The 26,945-nt window shown below is 41.6% G+C and overlaps 3 protein-coding genes across 6 annotated transcripts; 1 reads left to right on the top strand and 2 right to left on the bottom strand.

Annotated features, from left to right (window-relative positions):
• Window positions 1-107: 107 nt before the first annotated feature.
• Window positions 108-6,036, bottom strand: LOC133513474 (ras-related protein Rab-15-like). The gene is made up of 8 exons (XM_061844321.1): window positions 5,974-6,036; window positions 5,780-5,909; window positions 3,573-3,633; window positions 3,435-3,495; window positions 2,288-2,365; window positions 2,051-2,140; window positions 1,143-1,208; window positions 108-1,057 (listed from the first exon to the last, which is right to left on the bottom strand). Exons 2-8 carry the CDS (start codon window positions 5,901-5,903, stop codon window positions 893-895), a joined length of 645 nt encoding a protein of 214 aa, XP_061700305.1. The 5' UTR covers window positions 5,904-5,909; window positions 5,974-6,036; the 3' UTR covers window positions 108-892.
• Window positions 6,037-8,926: 2,890 nt separating this feature from the next.
• LOC133513603 (protein max-like) lies at window positions 8,927-17,024 on the bottom strand. 2 transcript variants are annotated; one of them, XM_061844529.1, is made up of 4 exons: window positions 16,834-17,024; window positions 12,969-13,076; window positions 11,358-11,496; window positions 8,927-9,695 (listed from the first exon to the last, which is right to left on the bottom strand). In XM_061844529.1, exons 1-4 carry the CDS (start codon window positions 16,867-16,869, stop codon window positions 9,511-9,513), a joined length of 468 nt encoding a protein of 155 aa, XP_061700513.1. In that variant the 5' UTR covers window positions 16,870-17,024; the 3' UTR covers window positions 8,927-9,510. The 2 variants fall into 2 exon arrangements, with proteins under 2 accessions (XP_061700513.1, XP_061700514.1); XM_061844530.1 differs by having other exon boundaries at window positions 11,358-11,481.
• A 165-nt stretch (window positions 17,025-17,189) lies between these two features.
• LOC133513270 (hepatic sodium/bile acid cotransporter-like) lies at window positions 17,190-26,250 on the top strand. 3 transcript variants are annotated; one of them, XM_061843883.1, is made up of 7 exons: window positions 17,190-17,248; window positions 19,209-19,351; window positions 21,015-21,401; window positions 22,684-22,888; window positions 24,033-24,211; window positions 25,040-25,239; window positions 25,376-26,250. In XM_061843883.1, exons 3-7 carry the CDS (start codon window positions 21,034-21,036, stop codon window positions 25,465-25,467), a joined length of 1,044 nt encoding a protein of 347 aa, XP_061699867.1. In that variant the 5' UTR covers window positions 17,190-17,248; window positions 19,209-19,351; window positions 21,015-21,033; the 3' UTR covers window positions 25,468-26,250. The 3 variants fall into 3 exon arrangements, 2 of the variants coding, with proteins under 2 accessions (XP_061699867.1, XP_061699866.1); XM_061843882.1 differs by having other exon boundaries at window positions 17,218-17,248; window positions 19,072-19,351; XR_009798438.1 differs by having other exon boundaries at window positions 17,198-19,351; window positions 22,684-22,892; window positions 25,376-25,503.
• The last annotated feature ends 695 nt before the right edge of the window (window positions 26,251-26,945 follow it).

Below are 26,945 nucleotides of genomic sequence, written 5' to 3'. Positions count from 1 at the left end.
AACAAAACCCTTGAGATGCTTTTCATGGCGGGAGTTACAAAAAGCCATTTACGTCAAAATCACATTTTATCTGCTGCTGTGTTTTTCCATTAACAACATACTAAAAATCCATTTCATGACGCTTGACCTTTAATTTGGGAATATTTTCCCCAGCACTTTTTAAAAACATACATTTAAAACGTTGTCTGTGACTACAGCTCAATGGACTTGGAAACTAGTCATTTGAGCGCAGCAAACCCCTGCAAATTCATAATTTGGCATTCGCAAATCTGCACAGTTGCAGATTTTGTTGAAGCCGTTTTCCCGTTATTTGCTGAAAAACGTCTATTTGCAGTTTTTGATGCTCGGGGCCAAAGCCGTGACTCCTAAAAATATTTTAGCGAAATTTGGTATACTCAATCAGGACATAGACTTGTCTTATATATATAAAAAAAGATTTACCGCATTTAACAGCATCTGTAGGGAATGGCAGACCTTTTTGGGTGGGGGGGGGGTCAATTACTTGTGGATTTTCTCATTTTGTGGCTGGGGTCTGTCCCCATCTCTCTGAAAAGCAGGGGTTCACTACTGTACAGCATTAAGAAAAGTGGGGGAAGGAGGGGTGGGGGCACCACATCGACTGCATTTGTAATTCATAGTCTTCCTCTCACTTTACACCCAACACTGCATTATAATTTAATATACTATAAATAGGATTAGAAAGCAACAGGGTAAGAAGTGGTGATAGGAATTGTGGTATTTTAGTACCTTCTCCTGGCAGATTGGAGTAAAATGCACAAGCCTTCACTGTTGGCAACAAAACCAGCAGTTCTTCAGGGGGAAAAAAAAAACCCCAACAACAACAACAACAACAAAACAGCTGAATGAAATTAGAGAGGAGAACAATATCATTTCAAAAGATTCTGGCGCAGCCACAAACTCTCCGAATGCTGCCGATTTTATCTTGACCGTTGTCGTCCAGCCCGGCCTTGTTTAAATACTCGTCCAGAGATCCGAGAAGGTTGTCCACGTCTCTCTTGTGAGCCTGCAGCACCAGTTCTGTCACACGAGTGAATGACTGAAAGATAATAATATGAATAGACAGATGATATATATATACATCTATACACACACACACACACACACAACTGAGTGTATGTGACCTTTTCGATGTTGTTGCTCGTGGATGCGCTGGTCTCAAAGAAGTCCATCCCATACCTTTCTGCTAGCTGCAACATTGAGTTTTTAGTAATGCTTATGTAAAAAGCAATTTTTTTAATTAAATAAAAAGTCAAATAGTAGCACCAGCTGTGCATAAAGCTGAATGTTAACTCTGAATTTGGGACCTTAGAACTCAAATTTAGAATGGTTAATGAAATAATCATTCATAAACTGGATATAGTTAAAAGAGTTAGATTTTTTTAAAATTCGGTAAGAGCATATTTTTAAATAAAACCGTTAAGTAAAATAAAAAGCCCTTTTGCTGGTTATCATTTATTACCACCGTAATTTCCAGCCTACAAGCCGCGACTCCCCCCCCCCCCCACACTATCAACCCTGTGGTTTATGCGGTACGTGATGCGGCTAATTTGTGCATTTTTTTTCTAACAGCCGCAAGGCGGCGCTTGAGCGGAAAAGGTAAGAGTGAGACTGGAATATATATGCCGCGGAAGTTACTTTTACCGGCCACGTTGGTGGTGCGCTAGTACGATGCTAGCGTGTTGCTGCTGTGTTACTGGCGTGTCTCAGTGATTTTTACCGGTAATTTTTTATTTTTTTGAACCAGCCCTGTTAGCGCAGCGCTAGCGTTAAGCTCTTTCTGTGTACCGTCTTTCTCTGTAAATATCTCGTGTTTAAATGTGGATTTCATTGTGGGCACTTACGGCTTTTACACAGCTGCGGCGTACGTATGTACCACATGGTATTTCCTTTACAAATGTCCTGGGTCAGGCTCATAACCAGGTGCCCTCTGTAGGCCGGGAATTATGGTACTAAACTCAAACAGTGAAGTGTTTGATTTATGATCAGATGCTCATAAAAAAGCGTCAATGAAGACAAGCTTTGGCCAAACCTTGCTTCCTTCTTCCTTAGTCACTCGCCTCCTACCCTCGTCATCAGATTTGTTACCGACCAAAATCCGCTGCACTTTTTCTGGTGCATACTGTGAAATGAAAAAAGAAGAAAAAAAAAGAAAAAAGAAAAGAAAAAAAAGTTAAAAAAAAAAAAAAAAAAAAGAAGCGTGGTGTCACGTGGGGATGCCGAAAGTATTTGCGCTCCCTTTCCAATGTATGATTGTTATTTAGCTTACCTCATCCACGTCGGTGGCCCACTTGACTATGTGCTGAAAGGAGGACTCGGATGTGATGTCGTAAACAAAGATGATTCCCTAAGAGTGGTGGGGTTGGAGCAAAAAAAAAAAAAAAAAAAAATTACAAGAAAAAAAAAAAACCTGATCTCTCAATGTTAAGTGAAGAAAAATCGTTCTTACATGGCCCACATCCCAAACATTCATTTTTAATTATTATTATTTTTTTTTTTGCATAGTCATGTTATCAGGTAGGTAACAAAGCCCACACCGCATTTCTGCAATATCCACTTAGAAATAAATTTGAAAAAAAAAAGGGGGGGGGGGCGAATAATAGAACATCTTAAATCCTAGGAGGTATTTGTGGAAATCACCTGCGTCCGATATTAACAGTGTGACATACAGCGGCTTGCAAAAATTGAGAAAAGAACTTTTAAAATCTGCCAAGTTAACTTTACCTATGCAGTAAATAGAAAAATTTTTAGTACCATAATCATGACCAAGATTAAAATACGGTAGCATTGCAGCCTAAGCGCTCATTAAAGCAAGGCAGAGAATCTATTCCTAAAATTTGTCTCATATTCATCATTTTGACTTAAGGTTTTTTTGGGGGTTTTTTTTGGCAGCACGGTGGATCAGCTGGTATAGCGTTGCTTCATCGTTTTGAGGACCTGGGTTGGATCCCGGCCCTGCCTGTGTGGAGTTTGCATGTTCTCCCCGTGCCTGCGTGGGTTTCCTCTGGGCACTCCGGTTTCCTCCCACACCCAAAAACATGCAACATTTATTGGACACTAAATTGCCCGTAGGTGTGATTGTGAGTTCGGCCGTTTGTCTCGATGTGCCTTGTGATTGGCTGGAGACCAGTTCAGGGTGTACCCCGCCTCCTGCCCATTGACAGCTGGAATAGGCTTCAACACTCCCCGTGACCCTCGTGAGGATAAGCAGCAAAGAAAATGAATGGATTTTTTTTTTTTTTTTTACTTATATTTCTCCAGGGGAAATCCCCCACCAACACACACACACGCAAGGAGAGGTCCAATGTGAAAGAGGTGCGCAAAAAGTGTGGCACCACTTGAGCTGAGGCGGTGGGGACGATGCCTCGCTCAAGAGTGCCACGACAGTAGCAACCACGCCAGTTTGGCGGAATCACCTGTGCACGCCTGTAATACTGTTTGGTAATGGTCTGGTAGCGCTCTTGCCCGGCGGTGTCCCTGAAAACAACCAGAGACCATCACACCAACGGCAAACAAAATGAATTACTTCGATGTTCAAGAATGGAAAAACTCACCATATTTGTACGCGCACCTTGATTCCGTCTATTTCGAGGGTTTTCATTTTAAAATCCACACCTAAAAAAAAAAAAAAAAGACAATATAACAATCATAATGAAAGGGAAGCAGATATAATAGTGCACTCACTCTGGCTGGGGGGGGGGGGGGGGAATCCATCTTTGAATTGGACGTCCTGCACTACCAAGTTTACAAGCATTTTACGGGTGCTTTGAGACTTTTACGGCGGTCTTTGTTTCAACCATTGAGACTTTACAAGGACGCAGGAAGTGCAGTAGTGTGTTTTCTACTGGGTGGTGGCATGACGGGGTAAAATTAAATGTTAAAAGAAAATAGCAAGTATCAACATACATAATCTCAGCACTCACCAATCACTTACTGTAATAATGCCCCCCCCCCACACCCACAAATCCACAGATTAAGCGATCTTTCTTTTAAAGATTTTAATTTAATTGTATCCCTTCAGTGTGATCCCCGTTTGTGCCAACAAATCCCAGGCAGCGCTGAAGTCTACTGGAAGAATCACAGACTGCGTAATAAAAGTGCAAGACGATAACACCCATTGGTGAAAACCACGTTTTCCTGAACGTTGAGTATTGTTGTACCCTCCATTTGTACAGTATATGCTATTGCTCGTTGTGTGTTGAAATAGCAAACTTTATAATTAACGCAACATCCGTTCCACTATCCGTCAGTGGTGCTTTTCATACATGTTCGCGTGTTTTGAGATAGGTTTCATTCTTTTGCGGTATGTTTCGCTATAAAGAATTTAAGGTGGAGGTGGGACTGCACCAGGGATCTGCGCTGACCCCCTTCCTGTTCGCGGTAGTAATGGATAGGCTGACAGATGAGGTTAGATTGGAATCACCTTGGACTATGATGTTCGCAGATGATATTGTGATCTGCAGTGAAAGTCAACTGGGTGTGACTAAAAATAAAAGCTTAAAGCAAGCACATTTTAGCTCATTTGCAGAACCAAAGGAGCGAGTGAAAACAGGTACTAAAGAATTTATTAAGTGTATTTTAATAAGTTAAAAATGTTTCAAACAAACGAATTACACATATGCATTTTATGGCGTGAGAGAAAGTGCAAGCAAAATAGTGAGTAGCCCAGCGTGTGACTACCTGGGGATTCTTTGAATACTTGTTTGCGAATATAAAAACTGTATCCCACTTGGAAATATTTCATGGGGATTAAACCCCGTTAATATTTTAGAAAATAAAATAAAAGCCTCGTCGTGATTACTGCTAAAAAGCTTGAAAGGTAGACTCTTTCTAGAAGCCATGGGAACAGCAGCCCTGCATATTTTCCTCTTTGGAATATAGGAAATCCAGAGAGAGGAAGTCATTTCATCAGTCACTCCTAAAAACACAAAATTCAGTACACAGTACTTGACTGCTGATATCAGAATCGCTGTCATGTTTGAGTAAACCTCATTAGCCTACTTACCATCCTGACTGACTGAATAATTACATAACTTGAAGGCCCATCCTTGATCACAAACAAAGTATTGGCAAGAACAGGAAGGGGGCTGAAGCACCCCCAAAAATGATTTGGTTGTTAGTGGTTATGTCAAATATGTGATGTCTTAGCCCCCCTAAAACAGTTCTCAAGCAGCCCTTAAACCATTTGGTGGTTCCAGAAACTCCCCCAAACTCCTGATGGTGTTTTAAGATATGAAAATCAGCAAGCCCCCCCTCTAAGAGATACTGTAGGTTAACCCTTCCCAATCAATCCATTCAACCTCGTGGCGTCCCTGTTGGACAGCAGCATCTTTGTACTGGGGGTCATCGTTGTCTTATTTTCAGAGGTTATTTGCAGTGCACATGAGTAGAGACCAACACACAAGTTTCAAAGATGACCTGATCGTAGTTTTTGGACATTTAAGCGACCTTCTGTGTTTTTTTTTTTTTTTTTTAATAAAAACATTTAAGACTGTGCAACACACACACACACACACACACAAATACACACACACCCGGAGGCGGTCACAAGAAAGCTGCCAGGCCAACAAGTCGAGCTGCTTTTCTCCACTTCTAGCGAAAAGTAAACATGTCATCTGGGGAAAAAATACTTATAGTAGCAGCTGACAGTCGGAATTCAGCGACGAATGCCATTAATAGTGGTTAGGGCGACAGGTGGCTGACATCCGCGAGTTTTCGGAGAGAGACGTCAAACGAGTCGGATGGGTTCTTCGGTCCTTACCGATCGTGGAAATATGTCCAGTATCGAACTCTTTGTCCGTGAAGCGACGCAGCATGCAAGTCTTGCCGACCCCCGAATCTCCGAGTAGGAGAATCCGGAACAAAATGTCGTACTGTTTAGCCATGACTGACTATTTAAAAAAAAAGAAAAACTTTTAATTGACAAGCAATGACTCTTCCATGTTTAGCATTCACCTGCCGTGACGTCTTCGCTAATTACGCTGTTGAAATGTGTTACGTTCAAGTATGCTCGGAAATCTGTTCTTTTCAGCGAGTCCTGGCAACAGAGAAGTTGGCCAATCAAATACAGTGAAATGATGCGTTTTAGTTGAGTGATAAAATCGTACACGTCCACGGTCTTTAATATTCGAATCCAGTTACCATATGATATGGTGAGGGCGAAACAAGTGACTCGGACAAATACGAGGTGACACGCACCAGCCCTCGCTGTTAATTAGAAAATCCCATGGTCTACGAATGTAACAAAATATGTTGCATCCTCGAAGGAAGATTTGTTTCGGTTCTACAGGATTTCAATCAAATTGTATGAATGTCCCTTTCAATTAAATTCAAAACAAGACATTCTACATGAAAATGAAGTGTAGTTACACATCCCACGGGTGTTATTTGAAGGCACCACCTGAAAAGTCACTTCTCAGTTCAATATTTTATTGAACTATGACAAAAATCTAAAATCAGACTGGCTGGACATATCACCTCTAAAAAAAAAGTGCATCCTCGTGCAGTGATGCCCAACCCATTCAGCCAAAGTACATATTTGACATTAAAACAAGCCTCACAGCACCCCACCAAACAACACCTATATAGCTACTTATATCTATATTTACTCAAAAATGTACTAATATGAAATCTGGGCCTACTTAGTTGGAACACATAACTATTATTCTGGTTTATCAAATACACAAGGTTAACTGGACCTTTCGCCATCTTGATGAAAGAGTAATTGTTCTGCCTGGCACAATAAGACACTAGCATAGATAAATCGAGAAATGTGTAAATGCGCAATTCTCCTGCAGCAAATTGTATCGTTTAAACAAATTCATTTCACATGTATCATTTCCAAGCATTAGAACCATAAAATGTAAACCGGACGAACACAAACACAGGGAGTCAGAAATAGATCCGATGAGGATAATAAAGTTTTATTCAAGGTATGTCTTAACTTGCAAGACACCTGTTGGCAGTATGTACAACATACCTGTAGTTTCCATGGAATGGAACAAACAAATATTGATTACATACACACTCATTTACCTCTGAGAAAAAGGGGGGGGGGGGGGAAATAGACAAAGAAACGTTCCCAGCACAGGCAAAAATATTCTCAGGGAGGTTTTTTTTTTTCCTTTCCAGAAGTGACACCGTTAAAATTTGGGTTATATACTACATACTGAACCAAGAATGTATCCCTAAAAATAAAGTTGAACTGCATTGTGTAACATTCAGTATGGATTAGGTGATTTTTTTTTTTTGTCTAAAAATAATAAAAAAATAGAGGAGAATAAATAGCTGAACCCATGGTTGGGGGAAACTACAAACCGACAGATTGTTTGTCCTCTTCGAGCCAAACAACTGTGGAGGTTCACTATAAATAGGAGGGACTTTTCCACAAAAAACTTTAAAAACACAAAATTCCAGGCATCTACACTGAATAAGATGATTTTGCATAACATCACATTCTTCTGAACTTGTTTTTTTTCTAAAAGGTAAACTATTCCCAATCGACATTTTTGTCAAGATAACTCCTGCAAAAAAATTGCAGCGGTTGTGTGACCTAGCGCCTCATACAGTGAAGAAAATAAGTATTTGAACACCCTGCTATATTGCAAGTTGTCCCACTTACAAATCATGGAGGGGTCTGAAATTTTCATCGTAGGTGCATCTCCACTGTGAGAGAGATAATCTAAAAAGAAAAATCCAGAAATCACAATGTATGATTTTTTTAACGATTTATTTGTGTGATACAGCTGCAAATAAGTATTTGAACACCTGTCTATCAGCTAGAATTCTGACCCTCAAAGACCTGTTAGTCCGCCTTTAAAAGTCCACCTCCACTCCATATATTATCCTGAATCAGATGCACCTGTGTGAGGTCGGTAGCTGCATAAAGACACCTGTCCACCCCATACAATCAGTAAGTCTCAAACTTGTAACATGGCCAAGAGCAAAGAGCTGTCCAAAGAAACAAGAGACAAAATTGTACAACTCCGGACGGCTGGAAAGGGCTACGGAGAAATTGCCAAGCAGCTTGGTGAAAAAAGGTCCACTGTTGGAGCAATCATGAGAAAATGGAAGAAGCTAAACATGACGGTCAATCTCAATCGGAGTGGAGCCCCATGCAAGACATCACCTCGTGGGGTCTCAATGATCCTTAGAAAGGTGAGGAATCAGCCCTGGACTACACGACAGGACTTGATCAATGACCAGAAAAGAGCTGGGACCACCGTTTCCAAGGTGACTGTTGGTAATACACTAAGACGTCATGGTTTGAAATCATGCATGGCACGGAAGCTTCCCCTGCTTAAACCAGCACATGTCAAGGCCCATCTTAAGTTTGCCAATGACCATTTGGATGATACAGAGGAGTCATGGGAGAAGGTTTTGTAGTCAGATGAGACCAAAATGGAACTTTTTGGTCATAATTCCACTAACCATGTTTGGAGGAAGACGAATGATGAGATCCATCCCTACTGTGAAGCATGGGGGTGGTAGCATCATGCTTTGGGGGTGTTTTTCTGCACATAGGATAGGACGACTGCACTGTATTGAGGAGAGGATGACCGGGGCCACGCTTTGTGGGATTTTGGGAAACAACCTCTTTCCCTCGGTTAGAACATTGAAGACGGTTCGTGGCTGGGTCTTTCAACATGACAATGACCCGCAGAACACAGCCAGGAAAAGCAAGGACTGGCTCCGTAAGAAGCATATAAAGTTTCTGGCGTGGCCTAGCCAGTCCCCAGACCTAAAGCCAATAGAAAATCTTTGGAGGCAGATGAAATGCCGTGTTTCTCAGCAACAGCCCCGAAACCTGTTTGATCTAGAGAAGATCCGTGTGGAGGAGTGGGCCAAAATCCCTCCTGCAGCGTGTGCAAACCTGGTGAACAACTACAGGAAACCTTTGACCTCTGTCATTGCAAACAAAAGCGACTGTAACAAATATTAACATTGGTTTTCTCAGGTGTTCAAACACTTATTTGCCGCTGTATCACATAAATAAATTGTTACAAAAAAAAAAATCATACATTGTGATTTCTGGATTTTTCTTTTTAGACTCTCTCTCTCTCACAGTGGACATGCATCTACAATGACAATTTCAGAACCCTCCATGATTTCTAAGTGGGAGAACTTGCAATATAGCAGGGTGATCAAATACTTACTTTCTTCACTGTACCTTGTCATCTCCACATTCCTTTCATTAAGGTCAGTGTGAGGTTTGAAAAGCGTCAAGTCCTTCAAAACTGCAGAGCTGCCTCACTTTGGGGTGGGGAGGTCAGGCTGGGAACACGAGGAAAGGAGAGATAGGATGCCTAAGGAAGGTAGAAGCGTTTTTTTTACACAAAATAGAGCACCTCTCTCACACAGTCTACACCTCGCCTCCTGACTGACTGAAATAAAAAGAAGGCAGGGCTGAGTGAACACAGCTAAGAGGAGTTTCAGGCTGGTGGGCAACATACAACAAAAACAGCAACAAGAAAAAGAAGTCAGTCGGTGAGCCTAGCTGGTCTCCACGCGCAGCCTCTTCCTGGTCGGAGGCTCCTCGGGCTCCGATTCCGAACTGGAGTCGGAGCCGCCGTCAAAGGCCGACACCGCGCTCCCTTTGCGGTTTGTGTACAGGCTGCTGTCAGAGGAGTAGTTGGTCTGCAGCTGATTGTTGCCCTTGGCCTTCTCCAGAGCACGCACTGCAATCAAAACGCTCGGTACATGAAGCGGGGCACCACAAAGACGGCAGGAAGCTTTATGAATGAACGAGCCTGAATGTAGAACCTCCAATTGCAGGGGAAAGCCATTCTGGAACCCCAGTTTACATCATGATTACAGCAATGTTTTTCCTCAACCAATAAGGAAAATCCATGTATCAGAGTAAACAGGCTTTATCAAAAGTACAAACAGTAGTTTAGGTAAAACGTTCCCACTTTCAAAAATGAGTAGACCGTTTTATACAATAATGGAAGTGGCACAGGGGATTACTGGTCAGTCAACATGCCTTGCTCTCTGGAACAATCTTTACTGTCAAAGGTGGGGGGGGGGCTGGTTGATAGTTGGAGTGCAAAAAATATGCAGAGGGTTAAAACTTTATTTGCCTGGGAGTTGAGTAACCCTTCCCATTAACGCTGTCCAGAGGTGATTTTTGCAGTGTGCATTCCTCATACATTGAGTGCTACTTCCGATCTACACTGGATATAACATTGTAAACACCCCGTGCCCAAATGACAAGTTTTTATGATTTACTGTAGAAAAAGGACCCCAAGATAAAACAAAACTAAACTTTTTCCACTACTAACATAACCTATAAGGCGTCTATCTCACCTGACGAAAATGCACAAGTGTGCACACCCTCTTATAAACGGGGGATGTCACCGTGCTCACAATTAACCACAAATCACAATCAAACTTAAGTTAAATGACAGCCAGGATACATCCATCCATCCATTTTCTTAGCCGATTTTCCTCACAAAGGTCGCTGGGAGTTCTGGAGACTATCCCAGCTATCATCAGGCAGGAGGCAGGTTACACCCTGAACTGCAATCGCAGGGCACATCGAGACAAACAGTCGCACTCACAATCACACCTCGGGGCAATTTAGAGTGTCCAATTAATATTGCATGTTTTTGGGATATGGGAGGAAACCGGACCACCCGGAGGAAACCCACGCAGGCACGGGGAGAACATGCAAACTCCACACAGGCGGGACCGGGATTGAACCCGGGACCTCAGAACTGTGAGGCCAACGCTTTCCAGCTGACCCACTGTGCCGCCAGTCAGGGTACAATTGCCACCAAATAAATAAAACCAATTAAGTTCAACTGTTCTTGTAGACCTCATGGAGTTTCCCTGGCTTCCCCTCACATACCCCCCCCCCAAAAAAATGCATGTTTTTTGGCTAAATTGGAAAACTAATTGTCTCTAGGTGAGAACGTTTGTTTGTCTGCATGCGTCCTGCAATCGCCCAGCATTCGGTCCAGTGTGTACCCTGCCTCTTGCCAAAAGTCTGGTGGGATAGTGTCCCGCTCAACTGTGACCTTATTGAGGATAAGCACAAGACAAAAATGGATGGTCAACTAAAAAGAAGGTGAGGATAGAATTACTGAAGAAAGTCTAAATGCTTTTCTTTCTGCAACAATCCTGTCACACAAGTGTACAAAATTAAGTTGAGCACCGGTTATTAAGTGCAAATATGTAAAAGGGAGATTACTGTGCGTGCCTGGGACACAAATCTCTTGCCATTAGCAACCAGAGAGACTTTTGGGAGTTACATTCCTTATTTCTTGTTCTCTTGTTGACTGCCTCTCTGAAGTTGCCACTGTCCTTACATTTGGGCTCAGTTCTGATCATGTACATACCCTGCTGTTCCAGCACTGCATTCTGCTTCTTTAGATCATCGATGTCTTGCTGGTGGGTGTGATTTTTTCGTCTCATGTACTGAATGTACTCGGTGGCTTTGTCAAGAATCTGTGCTCGGGAAGCCTGTTTAACAGAGCTCTGTCAGCAGACAATTTCAGAGAGACATGAAGAAATGAAGCAGTGGAAACAGAATTAATACAATCACAGTGTGCACTCGTCAGATAATTTTTCAGATACAATTGCTCACATCAAACGTCGTCATGCTTATTTCATCTAACAATGTCAACAGATTCTCTAAAATTGTTAGACCTCAGTTTCTGATAGTTTCTAAGTTTCATTCTTACAGCAGAGACACAAGCCAAATTTGTATGCTCGTCAGAACGCACACTTAATCACAATTACAGTAAATATTTGTATGAAAAACACATGGGCAATATATACAATAATTAATGAAAAATGAAATGAAAAATAGTAAATATGGCGGTCACTCAGTGTTCCTTTTTGTGCCGGGTGATCACATATTCTAAGCACAAACTAATTCAGTGGGCGGTACTTGTGACGTCAAAATTATTTCTTAACTGAGGACCCCCTGTAGAACATTGTGGGGAAGTATTTGTGTGCATTATATAATAAAATCAACATTTTGTTTGTCAACAGTTGTAAAGGGTACCAGCATAATTATTCCATCCATACATTTACCAGCCACTTGGCACACAGATGTTGGGGTACCACCCAGTTTGTGGGTTTAGTTTCATTTAGTTAAGAGAGCAAAACAGCACTCAGTGTGCAGGCTACAACCAAAACTAAATATATATTGTAAAAGTATATCTTTCTGATCGTTTTAAAACTGAATATTCCTGCCAATAATTTATAGTGGGTGCATCTAGAAAGTATTCACCATGTTTTACTTGATTTCCTCTCTCAAAGTTTTTTTTTTCTTCAATTGAGTTGTACTAGTAATCAATCACATTAATGGAATAAAGTTTTTTGTATATATTTATTTATCAAAGTCATTTTTTTTAAATACTACAAAAATCAGGCATTTGACGAAGGGTATTTAGATGTTACATCGACAATATGTACATGATATAGTTGTATTTTTAATACATTTGAAAAAAAGCAATTCAAAAGATTTGCATTACAGGGTCTCTCGTGTCAAACTTTGAGTGGGAAAAGGGAATTCTGGAAACAAGTCAAACAAAATGTGGAAAAGTAAAACGTGATGACCTTCCGGATGCACTGTACATCAGCGATGTGGTTCTTAAGGCTGTTCTGCTCAGTGACAAGAAGAACAAGTCTTAAAATGAGCTACTTAAATAAGCCGCAGAGAATGGATTTACAAATGACCATGTGACTCTGGAATTTTTGGCATTTTTACATCTTTTAAAACAATGATCTTAATCCCACTAGTAAAGGTAGAACGTAAACGTGTTCTCATCTGCGTAGATTATGACGATGTAAGTGTCCTATTTGTGTGTGATATCAGACTGGTCTATTGACTTTGGCGTGGGTCTGCGCTTCAAGCTTTTCCTGTTATTGAATGCTTGTACTTGCATGTGCAGGGTTGACAACACAATAGTGCAGGAGTGAAGAAGAATCATTTTCCTCACCTTCTCTCCTTGGAGTGCAGGCACAGAGTCTCGTAAACCGTGGAAGCTGTCTTTAATGTGGTCCCTGCGTTTGCGCTCCAGCGCGTTGTGATGTGCTCGTTTGTCCGCCTGCAACGTCAAGGAAGAAGCAGATGACTCACCAGATGCATACAATTTCCAACGTATGCCGCACACCGGCGCGTAAACTAAAATTTGCATGACATTAAGCGGCCCCAAAACCTGAAGCGCAAGTTCAGTCACAAGGAAATCTTTACAATGTTTGCAGGGAATGCTGACTATGCCCACAACATGGAACTTCAGTTTAATACCAGCCTGCCACATTTGAATTTCATATTCTCATACTCACTCTGGTGGTACGCATAAGAATCACTGCCCAAGTGGAGTTGAGTTGTATTTAACTTTTCAGTACGCTACATTTGCAAATTATCTTCAAGATATTCAGGTTTTATGTCCAATACATTTTAACTCATTCACCGCCATTGATGTCTGCAGTCATTTCCAGAAGACAAAATATCAGTATATAAAAACTCACAAATAAATATTGTTCAGGCATTTGATCAATTTACTCATTGTAAATTTAAATCTAGTTAAATCAAGCTCCACATAAGCAATGTGACGGGGAAGCGAGTGTCTGTATTAAAATTAAGGTTTTGTGATTTTGTTTTGAACTGATTGTTGTATCTTGAGAGCACAGAGACAAAAATGAGAGTGCAATAATTGGCTGCAACTGACAGGCGTAATTAATTCAGCTGCAACTATTTTATGGTCTGAAGAACATGACGCCTGGCACAGGAAAGAACAAACACTTCCTAGTCTTCTACATTTGAGTCCAATTCAAAAAGTTGAAGGTCAACGGGAACTTCAGGCACATTTGGTTAAAAGCTCGATAACTTTCTGAGTAGGCAAACAAACTCCTGTGACGGAGCAAAAAAAATTGGGAGTAGCTGGACTGCACGACTTTCCAAGTGGACCAAGCGCAGACGTTCAGTGGTAGCTCAAAATCATTCAAACGCACCGACAGTGGTACACATTGGAATTGTCAAATTTCATACAAAATTATGCATGACAAGTGCAAATTTAGCAAGACCTTATATCAGTGGGGATTTAAAGGATTACTTTCACAAGTGTTTTGTTTATTGTTTGTTTTTTCTCTGTAATGCACCAATTTTGAAGTCGTTACGAGCCACATAAAAACTATTTGTTATAAGAACATTATTCCCACCCAGAGTGTTGTAATGGTGTTGTCCCTGAGATGTCAGGGTTGCTGCCAGAAATTTTCTAATCTCAATTGGTCCAAAAATGATTTAAGATCATTTAAGTAGTTCTTGAATTCCTTCAAGTAAATCAACTTCGTACGCAACAGGTGTCACACTGAATAAGTCAATTTGTGAGTAAATACAGACAAAATCATCTTTCAGTATATGGGGTGTGTCTGAATAATTCCAGGAGCTGTGTCAAAAATACCAAATTCGCACAATAATAGTTTTTCAGTGAGACTTGGCAGCCTCCTAACTTTTGTCCACATGCTTTTCCATCCCCTGTGTAAGACTGTCAAGCCATCAGCAAGAGTAAGTGAGGACGAGACCATTAAGACACGACGCGTGATGAACAAAGCCGGAGGAGAGAAAATCCAGACACACTTTGAATTGACCGCACAGGTCCATCATTGGTTTAATCGACATCTGTAAAGAAGCGTACAAATTTGGGTGATTTTTGGCAAAATGGTTTGTTGTGTTAGTCCTGCAGGCTGTTCCAATCATCCTGGACAAGGAGTGCAGATGCACTGTTCGATGAAAAAGCTAAAAACAAGTTAACTGTGGGAGATAACCTTTTATTAAATAAATTAAACAAATTCTAGAGTCATTATTAACAGTTTTTCAAAAGGGAAGGGGGGGGGTCTGATTAACAATGAACCTCTGATCTCCTTCTGACAGGCTTTGTAAGACGTGGGGACATCATAACCACTATACCCATTTCTATTATAGTTTACTAACTGGCCACGGTAATAGATGTTGAGGATTTTGGGGATAATATCGCTTACGTATGGTACATGTCATCTGAAGCTGGCTACCAATATGGCACCCACTGCCCAGACTTTTTCTACAGCTTGAGCTCATGGGAGCCATCGTCAGCGTTGAGTCATGGATCATTGTTTACAACACGGGGACCAAAGTCAGAGCCTTCAGTAGAAGTGTTAGACATCTTCCAGGCCAAAGGTAGCTAAACAGTTGAAGTCCAAAGTCATGTTGATCACAATCAAAATGAGAATGCATGTCCTTCTTAGTCGGTTCAGACTCAGATAATCAAGGCAAGGAGTAGATTACATAGAGATTCTGCAGCCATTGCTTCTTTCAGTATACAAAATGAAGTGAGAGCTGTGGCAGGACAACCTGTTTATACTTCACCATGACAGTAGACGTGTTCACAATTACTCGAGCTTCTGACATTTCCTGGCTGAAAATAACAATCCCCTCCTGGAACGACCACCTTAACTCAGATGACCTACCTCCATGTAAATTCTCTCTCCATGTTCAAGCTCAAACGGGTTATCAAGGGGACCCGTTTGGAAGACATGGATGACATAAATACGGCGATGAATGAGGGAAAAATATATATTTCAAGGAGTGGAGGAAGGTGAGACAAAAAAAGCTGGGAAAGTGTGTTAGGCTCGTGGTGGATATTACTTCAAAGGGGAAAACTTCCATTTTGGATTTGAAATATATCTTTTGTGACACCAGTCCTGGAACCTTTCTGACAGACTCTACATATGCTTTTAGTGACACTTATCGTGCATGATATTTTTTTCCAATGCATAATCTGAGACTTTGGCTCAATATAGGTTGGGAAACACTGCTTAGGAAAGGTCTGCACATCACATGAACGGATGAAGGCTTGACAGGCCTGCAAGCAACGTGGGGCTTCAGCAGCTTAAACAAATGGGGGGGAAGGGAATCCACAGAGATGTATTATGATCGAGGATGCGGCTTCATTTCACATGCATACATTAATTACGACATTGTTAAAAACATGACATGGAAATATGAATGCGGATGTTTTGATAAGCTTGCACCAAATAGTACTGCTGCATTTTATGTGTAAAAGAGGGCGCAGGGAAAATTAATGACACTAAAAGATAATGCCTTCTGGAGTCTAACACCAAAGGGTATACTAACAGAAAATATATTAAATGACAACTAGGAGCAAGGGTTAAAATTATACAATAATTCGACAGAAGACTCACGGCATGTTTTTAAGCCCCTGTAGTGTTAGTTTATTGCACATTGATCTTACTGTTCTTCCGATTTAGTATTCAAAAAAGCTGGTCCTATTTTTGTTGTTTATTGTTTTTTAACCCACTCGGACGGAATATAGTAACGAGTCGAAAGACGTAATAACGAAACCAGGAAAAAAAAAAGTTAGCACTCTCAAATGGCCTGACCTTGCTATCGAGCAGTTTAGTTGTTGTCCATTAAATATTCCGCCGAGTGCCCAATGTGTCAATTTTCTAAATATATTTAAAGCTTTGGGGGAATTTAATTAATTATATCCGCGGAATAAGACAGTGTGAAGCTTTGTAAACACTTGATACTGTACTACGAAGGGAAACAGTGAAATTCAAACAGTTAAAGCAAAGAGTCGACGCCACAATTGCGCCATGTGTGGCTACTTGGCTCTTTTAATAAACTGCCCCAAAAGTTATCACTCTAAAAGAAAAACAAAAAGCCACCCCCAATAGTTTCCGAAACATTGCATCTTAGCCTAACAGCTAACCTGGCTAACTCGGATAGCTCCGAGCAGAATACGGCGACAAAGTTGCCGTCTAGCTAGCTGCCTTTTAAGAGGGGGTGGGAACTGAGGCACATACATCGCTGTCGACTTCGATGTCATCGTTTTCGCTCATTCTTCGGTAAAGGGGGTATGCGAAAAGAAAGCAAGCAGCTGTCAAAACAAAAGCGGCAGCGAGCGGAGGCAAAATAAAAAAAAAAAAATCTTGCACGCAGTTCTGCTCACAGCAGAGACATGACGCTGGAGGCTTTCTTTACACGTGATTCGCCTACACACATGGATCAGAAAACACACACGGCGCGTGCGCGTGAGAAGCGAGGGGCTTCTGGGTAGTGTAGTTTTATCGTTCGCACAATCCCACAGGCAGAGCCGCCATTGTCGAGGATTGAAACTCCTTACCCACAATTCTTTGGGGTTGGACGTACCAGTGACGTCTACTGTTATCTTCCCCAACAGCTTGCAAGCTGCTGCTCCAGCAGCCTCGGGACTTTTATGTATGATTTAAACGCTTCCTAAAGTTGCCAGCTATCGACATTTAGTAGTCAAGATACCAAACTTGAATTTGATGGAAGGATGGATTTGTGCCTGCTGGCCGCTGATAAACAGTCCCTTGTAGGGGCTGATAAAGGCCCATGGGAAGTCGAGTGTAGTTGCAAGACCACTGAGGCAAATTGCGGCTTGTTTGACAAAATAACGTGGCTCTTCTCTCACCGCATAACTCGGCTCTTGTCTATGATTATGAGGCCAGATGGTGGCCTACCGAGCTCACTTTGAGTTGCCCTCCCCCACTCATCATCTATGGCTGCGCGTGACCTTTAATGGCAGCTTTCGATCATTGCTTATAGTATACGTGCATCAATACATATAAAATGCGCATGGTCTACTTTGCTAATTTGCGGAATGTCATAAAAATCCCAGGCGCATTTGGTGCTTGAGCCTAACAAGTAACAACTTTTGCTCTGACTAACTAATCAGATTACATCAAAAACCTTGGGAGGTTGAATTGGAAATCGGTGGTGATGGGTCAAAGAAACCGTATATAATGCGTATGTACTTTAAATTACATTGGCCATCACTTGTGAATCTGAAGGCCCTGAGCAGATTAGATTGACATAGCAACACATAGGCTGAAATCTGATTAGACAAAAAAAAAATAAAATCCAATGGCCACACAAAGTGCTGGAGGCAGTGCAGCCAAGAAAAAAAAATCAGAAATGCCGAGAGAATCGGGGTGTCAAACTCATTTTTGTCACGGACCACATTGTAGTTACAGTCTCCCTCAGAGGGCCGTTATGAATGTGAAACCGTGAGAATCTTTCACCTCATCATATTTACAGATGACTCCGCTGGTAAAGCGTTGGCCTCACAGTTCTGAGGTCCCGAGTTCAATCCTGGACCCACCTGTGTGGAGTTTGCATGTTCTCCCCGTGCCTGCCTGGGTTTCCTCCGGGCACTCCGGTTTCCTCCCACATCCCAAAAAACATGCAACATTAATTGGACATTCTAAATTGCCCCAAGGTGTGATTCTGAATGTGACTCTTTGTCTCTATGTGCCCTGCGATTTTCTGGCAACCGGTTCAGGGTGCACCCCACCTCCTGCCCGTTGACAACTGGGATAGGCTCCAGCACTCCCCGCGACCCTCGTGAGGATAAGTGGCAAAGAAAATGGATGGATGGATGGATGGCCCCCAATCCTTCTTTTTAAAAAAAGAAAAAACAGGGCATTGTGACACCATGTGTGGACCATGCGGTTGATGGGGACTGCTAAAACCACTATTTAAAATATAAAAGATGAAATGTAAACTTAGAGCCACGTCGAGTTTTACCTGTCAGTCAAATGATGCTGAAAATTAGTTTGGTGAAGTCAACTACTGCTTCAATATTGATAACACATTGCACTCTAGTCATGGTTAATAAACAGTTAAGTTTCCTGTGTGTGAACCCAGAAATCCAGCACTGACATCCGCGTGGTCCAAAACATGAGAAGCATTGAAATTTTGGTCCTTTCAATTTGCGCCTAATCTCCACCATGCTAGTAGAGCGTAAGCAATAACCTTGTTAGAACTCTTTGGTCTCATTATGCGAGTCGTAAATAATGTGTTTGTTTACTAAAGGAACTCCTTCAAAAGACCAAGAGGAGGTCATCTGCCAAGTTCTACAGTGTACTGTATCTGTAGAGTTGCGTAACAATAAACGGGCCTCTGTGCGCACATGTGCCTCTTGCAGACCAATGTGATGAAACTGTAGCGCTAATTAGATTATTTCTTTTCACGTTGCCCTCCAGAGCTAAATGTTTCCATGGTGTTTTCATGAACAGGAAATCAAGGCAGGAGCCTCATGCAGACTTCCCGAAGCCCGTCTCCACTGAACAGAGTTCCAAGGAATTTTCTAAGGGGGATGAAAACAAACCAGTTGCGTAGCTATGGGGTCACGTTTTTTTTTTTTTCCCTGCAGTTTGCAGCAGCGCCACCATGTTGCCATGGAGCCACATGACAGAGGAAGGAGGGTTCTAGGTCTGGCCACAAAAGAAGAGGAGTTAACAGGGGGAATGTGCAGGGATGCAAACACGAAAGTTTGAAGCTTGGATTAGTTCGAAGGTAAGAAGTCTGTCTCATACTTTACAATAAGTCCAATTTATTATTTTACTTATTTTAATTACAAAAATGATAATGAAAATGTTGTTGTTGTGTAATTACAAAGCCTACATGTACGATTTAGTGTCGTGCTTCGGGATAAAACTGTCTCTTTCAGTGGGAAGCTAAGTAATCAATCAGCCATCAGTCACCCACTGTTATTAAACTAAACTTCATTAAAGTGCAACATGATACAATGATATCCATTTCGGATCATCATTGCGTTGTATGGCGTTATAATCCATTTATGTTCTTAAAAACAGCTTCAAAAAGTTTTTTTCACCAATAAAACTCCTGTGATGCCATGAATAAGCATTTCAACACACGCTGACATTATTGTGGGTTGTCTCGCGTTTCTTGGGAACACCATGCACTTCTTTACAAATGATTTACAGTTGAGCAAAAGGAAATTTGAAAATCATTAAATCTCCAATTGCATATTAATATCATGTCATGCATGCCTAGTTTGGATTGAGGATTTCCAGAATTGTAAAACCAAATTGAGAGTGAGAAAACTATAGCATGATGTCCTTTAAATTGGTGTCATGAATCAGCACAAATACAGATTGAAGAAACACTAATGTGAAGTGATGTACGGCAAAATGTTATTTGACTGTTTTTCCATGATATAAAGGTCAGATTAATTGTCAGTTTTTTTTTAAACAACTACTGTACAGAGTTGTTGTTGGCATATGGGAGATGCACCTTAAAAATGTTGTTTTTTATGCAAATTGATTAATTTGGAAAAATTGAATTTCAGTTCCCCTTTTATAACATGGCAGACTAGCGGCCAGCGCCACTGCCTACCAGTTCTAAGATTTAGTTTTCAAATCTCATCCATCCATCCATCCATCCATCCATCCATCCATCCATCCATCCATCATCCATCCATCCATCCATCCATCCATCCATCTTCATAGCCGTTTATCCTCACGAGGGTCGCAGGGAGTGGTGGAGCCTACCCCAGCTGTCAACAGGCTGGAGGTGGGGTACACCCTGAATTGGTTGCCAGCCAATCGCAGGGCACATAGAGACAAACAGCCACACTCACAATCACACCTAGGGGCAATTTAGAGTCTCCAATTAATGTTGCATGTTTTTGGGATGTGGGAGGCAACCGGAGTGTCTGGAGAAAACCCACGCAGGCACGGGGAGAACATGCAAACTCCACACAGGTGGGTCTAGGATTGAACCTGGGACCTCAGAACTGTGAGACCAACGCTTTGCAGCTGCTCCACTGTGCTGCCCATCTTCTTTTGTGAAGGTTGCATATTCTCTCGACACTTGTTTGAGTTTCCTCCAAATACTCGGGTTTCCCAAAAAACATGCAAGGTTGGTTCAGTGAACCCTCTAAAATGCCCATAGGTGTGAATGTAAACGTGAAAATTAGCTTGGTAAGGGAAAAAAAAAGGGGGGGGGGCCTGAAAAGAACCCTGGGGAACACTGGAAATGAATGAACTGAGTAATCTGACGAAAATTCTTTCAGAATTCAAGTGGATGGGGTTTAAGTGTTCTAGCCAAACCCCCATTTGATTAAAAAGGGTGTCTGAATACTTTTATCTTCACGTTGTAAATCTATGTGAAAAATACAATGAAATAACATTTAGTTTACACTGTGATCACACAGCATTCTGTTGAGCTCCACGATGAATGTGACAGACCTTTACAAAGAAGTGAACATGTCTGCCAATGGGAGCACAAGGACACTGAACATCCCCCCACCACTCAACAATACTATCAACATCCTCACCATCATCATCCTCTTCATCACCATGATATCCCTCGGGTGCACAATGGAGATCTCCAAAATCAAGAGCCATCTGCTCAAGCCCAGGGGGGTGGCCATCGCCATGGTGACCCAGTTCGGCGTCATGCCTCTGACTGCTTTCGTGCTCGCCAAATCGCTGAAGATGGATTCTGTCAAGGCGGTGACTGTGCTCATATGTGGCTGCTGCCCCGGAGGAAACCTGTCCAACATCTTCACCTTGGCCCTCAAGGGGGACATGAACCTCAGGTGACCGTGTCATCATTCAAGCTACAGCTATAGCAAATTAGCAGTGCAGTGATTGGATTGTGAATACATTTAATTCAATAACTAGAGAATATTTGTATATTTTGGTTTAGCACATCTGCCTCACAGTTCTGAGGACCTGTGTTCAAATCCAGGCCGCGCCTGTGTGGAATTTGCATGTTGTCCCTGTGGCTGCAGTGGGTTTTTTCCGGGTACTCCGGTTTCCTCCCACGTTTTAAAAATATGCATGGTAGGTGAATTGAAGACTCTAAACCGTCCATAGGTCTGAATACGAGTTTGAATGGTTGTACTTTGTACTTTTCATTGACGTCACGCTGACCGAAAAGTGCAGTTCCTCCTCCTGTGGATCAGCGAAAAAGGACGGGATGTCAGCAATACGTGGAAACTGACCGGAGACGAAGAAAAGTTGCTAAAAACTTCTCTGATTACCTCACTCCAAAAGCAAACCCCATATTTGCTAGATATAAGTTTCACGAGAAGGCGCAAGGTAACTGTGAGTCATTTGAGCACTTTGGGACAGAACTCAAGCTGTTGGTTAAAGACTGTAACTACACAAACAGCGATGAGATGGTCAGAGACCGCATAGTTTTCGCTACCAACTCACCGAGAGTGCGTGAAAAGTTACTCAGCCAGGAGCTCACGCTCAAAAAAGCGATCAACATAGCCCGCTCCCACGAGTTAGCAAAAGTGCAGCTAAAGGCTATGGGGAATGACAGCCACGAGGTTCACGTTATCCACCGCAAACCTGGAACGCAAAGTTTCACTGCGGGTTCTAGTAGGCATGTTGACAGCCCAAAGACCTCCGTAAAAATACGTAACAAGTGTGGAGGATACCACCATAAATTAGCTGAATGCCCTCCAAAAGGTAAACATTGCCTGAAGTGCCAGACCCCTTTTTCTGTCCATTTTTGCAACCATAAGCCACACATTGAAATACCATGACAAAGGCCATAACACGCTTATAAGAAAGCCAATATTCACGATAAGATCACTAAAAAACACGAGTTCTATTGTAGTTTTGCCGTCCAGTATGGCGTCGTAAATAACAGTCATGTGACTCATGACGTCACGTGAAAAGAGTATCTATTGGTTGTTTAATCTGCGCTTTAGGATTGGCAGGCGACCACTTCAGGGTGTACTCTTCCTTTCAGAGTCAGCTGGGATAGACTCCAGCACCTCCATTTATAAGAAAATAAATAAATAAATTCTCTATATTATATCCCTTTTAAGCTCTCCTTTTGTTTGTTTTTATTCTGTCCTGCAGTATTGTGATGACCACGTGCTCCTGCATTGCAGCTCTGGGTCTGATGCCCCTGCTACTTTTGATCTACTGCCAAGGCTTCAGCGGCTTGGAGAACGCGGTGCCCTACTTTGGCATCATCAGCGCTCTCACCTTCACCCTGGCGCCCTGCGGCGTGGGCATCGTGCTCAATCACTACAAACCAAAATATACACCATTCTTCCTGAAAGTAAGTAAGTATTTTTTCCTTCGGCGTGCCTGACAAATAGCAAAGTGTGTTTTTATCAATGAGTGTTATCCATCCAAATGGAAAGTTTGAGCAAGAGCAAGTTTTCAAAAAATAAAATATCCCCACATGTTTTTGGATAATTAAAGCCATGTTGGTGAACAGGATCATTTTCTAGTGGGATACATTCACATGAACCAGGCCTTTTTCGTTCCATAGAAGGACCAGGGAAGAAATGTTTTCCAAGAACCCCCACTGCCTCACGCCATATAATTTTATATCATCTTCATCTCAAAATATTTATAACCTGTTAGATTAAAAGGAATTTTACCTTCTGGGCTCTACAACGACCATTTGTTTCCTCCTTGCTTTCTTTTTCCCCAAAACTGTTTAAGATGTGTTAATGCCAATGTAATGAAGCTTTCCATAAATCAACATTTCTCAGATTTTTAAATGTCTAATTTTAGCTCTTTAAATATAAATAAATACTGCTAACATCGAAATGCATCTGATGTTGCCAATTTGGGCCAACTGAAATGGATAAACACTGCATTTCTTAATTATTTCAGATTAAATTGTAAAAATTTAGATGAGATTGGTTTCATTCCAGACTTAACACTTAATTTTTTTTTCTTTCAATTCTACAATATTACACGAGTCATCAATTTTTGCACGTGGCCACAATTTCACATAATGTTCTTAATTTGTGAAAGGGGCTTTTCATGGATTAACACTCTCACTGCAGTCAATGCATAAAACAATTTCGATTTCAAAAGAAGTAAAGATACCTTTTGCTGATCAATGGAATGTAATTACGTTGTAATGTAACAAGCGGAAGCTTTGCATTGAAAGACTGCATAAACAGATTATCAGAAACTCAAAGACACCCACATTACGGTAGCCTGGAAGTGCAAAAGAAAAAACAAAGGATGAAACACAGGCTTAGGTCCCCCCCCCCCCCCTCCAAGCCGCCGTAATATACAGGAAATATTTTTTAAAAAGTAAATGGAAATTTGATTTCCACGAAGAAATCATGAATCATGATCACATTGATTCGTGCACGGACCTCAGTGGAAAGGAATCACAGACTGCCTCCTGGTTTGAGAACCATTGAAGTTAACAGTGCAGTGCTCCACTTTGTCAACAGCTTGGTTTGAGCATCCTGATCCTCTCCAGCATCGTTGTGTTCTCTTTGTGCGGCGTGGCCGTCAAAGACGTGCTGTGGATGATCCTGACCGCCGACGTCGTTGCCGTGGCGGCTCTGATGCCCCTCATAGGTTTCACGCTGGGATACGCCATGTCCGCCATATGCGGACTCAGCCCGAAGTAAGTTTGACAGATGGGTGATTCTTAACTTCGACAGAATTTCTAGAAATGTCCACAGGAAATAGAGTGAATATACTGTATTCATGTAACAAGTCACTCTAGTGGTTAGCATGCCTGCCTCACAGTTCTGAGGTTCAAATCGTATTTCAGCTTCCTCCTCATTCCAAAATCACTCACATTTGTCTGATGACGCTAGTATCCATCCATCCATCCATCCATCCATCCATTTTCTTAGCCGCTTATCCTCACAAGGGTCAGCTGTCAACGGGCAGGAGGCAGGGCACACCCTGAACTAGTTGCCAGCCAATCGCAGGGCACATGGAGATAAACAGCCGCACTCACAATCACAACAAAGGGGAATTTAGAGTGTCCAATTAATGTTGCATGTTTTTGGAATGTGCCCGGAGAAAACCCACGCAGGCAAAGGGAGAACATGCAAACTCCACACAGGCAGGTCCGGAATTGAACCCAGGACCTCAGGACTGTGAAGCCACCGTGCCGCCATGACTCTAGTATTTATTTATTTATTCTTACCAAAGTGAGTGTAAACGGTTATTGGCTGGTGACCAGTCCAATTACCCTAAGGACAAGCGGTTGACAGAACGTCAACCTCACGTTTCTGAGGTTGAGGGGATTGAATCCGGGATAGAATCCGGGCTCCGGCCTTCCTTTGAGAAGATTTGCTATCTTTGAACCGAACATTATTTTCCCCTTCTATCCATTTTCCAAGTCAAAAGTTCTTCCTTATGAAAAACATATCACCGAGGTTGTTCTACCACGCATCACATGACGCTGTTAGCGCTCTCAATCCGTCCGTGATGTCTGCAGATGCAGCAGGACTGTCTCTGTGGAAACGGGGTGTCAGAACATCCAACTGTGCGTGGCCATCTTGAAAGTGGCCTTTCCTCCAGAGGTCATCGGTCCCATGTTCCTCTTCCCTTTGCTTTACTACGCATTCCAGTGTGCTGAGGCTCTTCTCCTGACCACGTGCTTCAGATGTTACCAAATGGTCAAGACACCAACTGAGGGTAAACGCCACACAGCTGCATCTTTGTTTTTGTGGGCACTCAAAGTGGAGATTAGCGTGTCTACCGTTAGATGACTTGTTTGTTTTTTCCCCCATCTTTTTTATAATACAATATTGTCACTTTTTTTGTGTGACAGAAACAAGAATATACACGAATGTCAATGTGAAACAAGAGGAAGGGAAACAGCCGCAGTGTCTTGGAAGCTTGGAGGAAAATAACCAAACATGATCAAACTCATGGACTTCACTTTGGATCAACTATTAGCTGATATATAGCTTATATCATTTTTCCCACAAGTTGTCAGGTTATAGCCTTATTCCATAATGTAATACATTCATTTTCTCCTAATATTTCTATACACATCCCAATGATAGCATGAAAAAAGTTTTTTTTTTTTTTTTTTTACATTTTTGCAAATGTATTTTTCTTTTTTCAATACAATGGTGCCTTGGGATATGAATGACACACCTAACAATTTTGTCAAAGTAAGAGCCATCATTTTTCTGCATTAGTTGTGAGTGCAAACCTGAGATAGGAGCAAAGTATGGTGGCAGAAAACACGTTTTTTTTTTCGTGCTTAAATTGTGGGATGTTGTATGTATAATTTTAAAGGAAAAAAGGAATGTAATCAACTTTCTAAGGTGCTGTGAACACTTTCTGGATGCGCAAGATCTTTTCCAATCGTTGATTGTTGAACCAACTACATTTAATCTGAAAGTCGCAAAATGATACCCTAAAAGGGGTACATTTTCAGATTAGTTGAATTTGTGTTCGATCCACAATTTAAAGGTTTACAGTGCAGCAATGCCATTTAGCGTTAGCATGAACCTAGCACGCTGCATGGCCATGTGGTTGTAATAAATACACAAAGCGTCATACTTTTTGTTTTGTAAACAGTAAACTTCATCTGGGAGTGGCAATAAACAGCTTCAAGCATTTTTTGGGGGAAGAATTGTTCACTCTTTGCCAAAGGAAGTTTTGTTTTTTGTATTAGTTCACTTTTGACCTATTGTTGTGGCTTGTATATTAAAATGAAAAACCAAAAAACTGTCTGCTTAGAAGTGTATAACGAACTGAGATCAATGGAATTGGCACATTAAATATTTAATCAACATGATCCTGACGAAATGGTACGTAATTAACCCAAAACCTTACATATATTAATAAATACAATTTTCCTAAAGCAATAAGACGAACACACAAACACAGTGCAATTGAGTCGGTGAAAGTAAGAAAGGATAAAATACATTTAAATAAGTCATATAACTGTCAACAAAGCCACGGCTGGTCAACAGCACAATAAATTAAACGTTTCGTAATAAATTAAGGGTGTAATATTTTCCGTGTTTGTGGGGACAAAGCGACATACAGTAGATGTAATGTGGCAAAGAAAAATTCAGTTTCCTAATTGTACAAACTGGATACGTGTGCATAGAAGTCGGATGAAAAGGCCATTGTGGACAAAGGTTTGAACAAGTTAAAAAGAGGAAAATAAGGTCGAGTGCTAGACAAGCAGCCATGGCTGCGTAAATACACTAAGTGGAAGGTGATTCATAATGCATATACAGTATTCCTATTTTCAATGATAATGGACCTTTCCGACTGGCGAGCTTTGGAAAATGAATCAAGTGGGCCCCTTGTAACCTCGCAGGATATCTTTCATCAGAATTGCACGTTCCCCAAGCGCATCTGAGGACCATTTTCTT

Source organism: Syngnathoides biaculeatus, chromosome 15 (genome assembly GCF_019802595.1).
Source record: "Syngnathoides biaculeatus isolate LvHL_M chromosome 15, ASM1980259v1, whole genome shotgun sequence".
In the NCBI taxonomy this organism is placed as follows: Eukaryota; Metazoa; Chordata; class Actinopteri; order Syngnathiformes; family Syngnathidae; genus Syngnathoides; species Syngnathoides biaculeatus.
This window is presented reverse-complemented; position numbering and strand designations above follow the sequence as displayed.

Coding starts and splice junctions, on each gene's coding strand:
- LOC133513474 (XM_061844321.1), bottom strand. CDS start 5,903: ATGGCTAAACAGTACGACATTTTGTTCCGGATTCTCCTACTCGGAGAT. Junction 3,496..3,572: donor AAGGTGCGCGTACAAATATG/GTGAGTTTTTCC, acceptor GGTTGTTTTCAG/GGACACCGCCGGGCAAGAGC. Junction 2,141..2,287: donor GGGCCACCGACGTGGATGAG/GTAAGCTAAATA, acceptor TTCATTTCACAG/TATGCACCAGAAAAAGTGCA.
- LOC133513603 (XM_061844529.1), bottom strand. CDS start 16,869: ATGAGCGAAAACGATGACATCGAAGTCGACAGCGAT. Junction 11,497..12,968: donor CTGCACTCCAAGGAGAGAAG/GTGAGGAAAATG, acceptor GTCTGCTGACAG/AGCTCTGTTAAACAGGCTTC. Junction 9,696..11,357: donor TGCAGTGCTGGAACAGCAGG/GTATGTACATGA, acceptor TTTTGATTGCAG/TGCGTGCTCTGGAGAAGGCC.
- LOC133513270 (XM_061843883.1), top strand. CDS start 21,034: ATGAATGTGACAGACCTTTACAAAGAAGTGAACATGTCTGCCAATGGG. Junction 21,402..22,683: donor AAGGGGGACATGAACCTCAG/GTGACCGTGTCA, acceptor TCTGTCCTGCAG/TATTGTGATGACCACGTGCT. Junction 25,240..25,375: donor GGTCAAGACACCAACTGAGG/GTAAACGCCACA, acceptor TTTGTGTGACAG/AAACAAGAATATACACGAAT.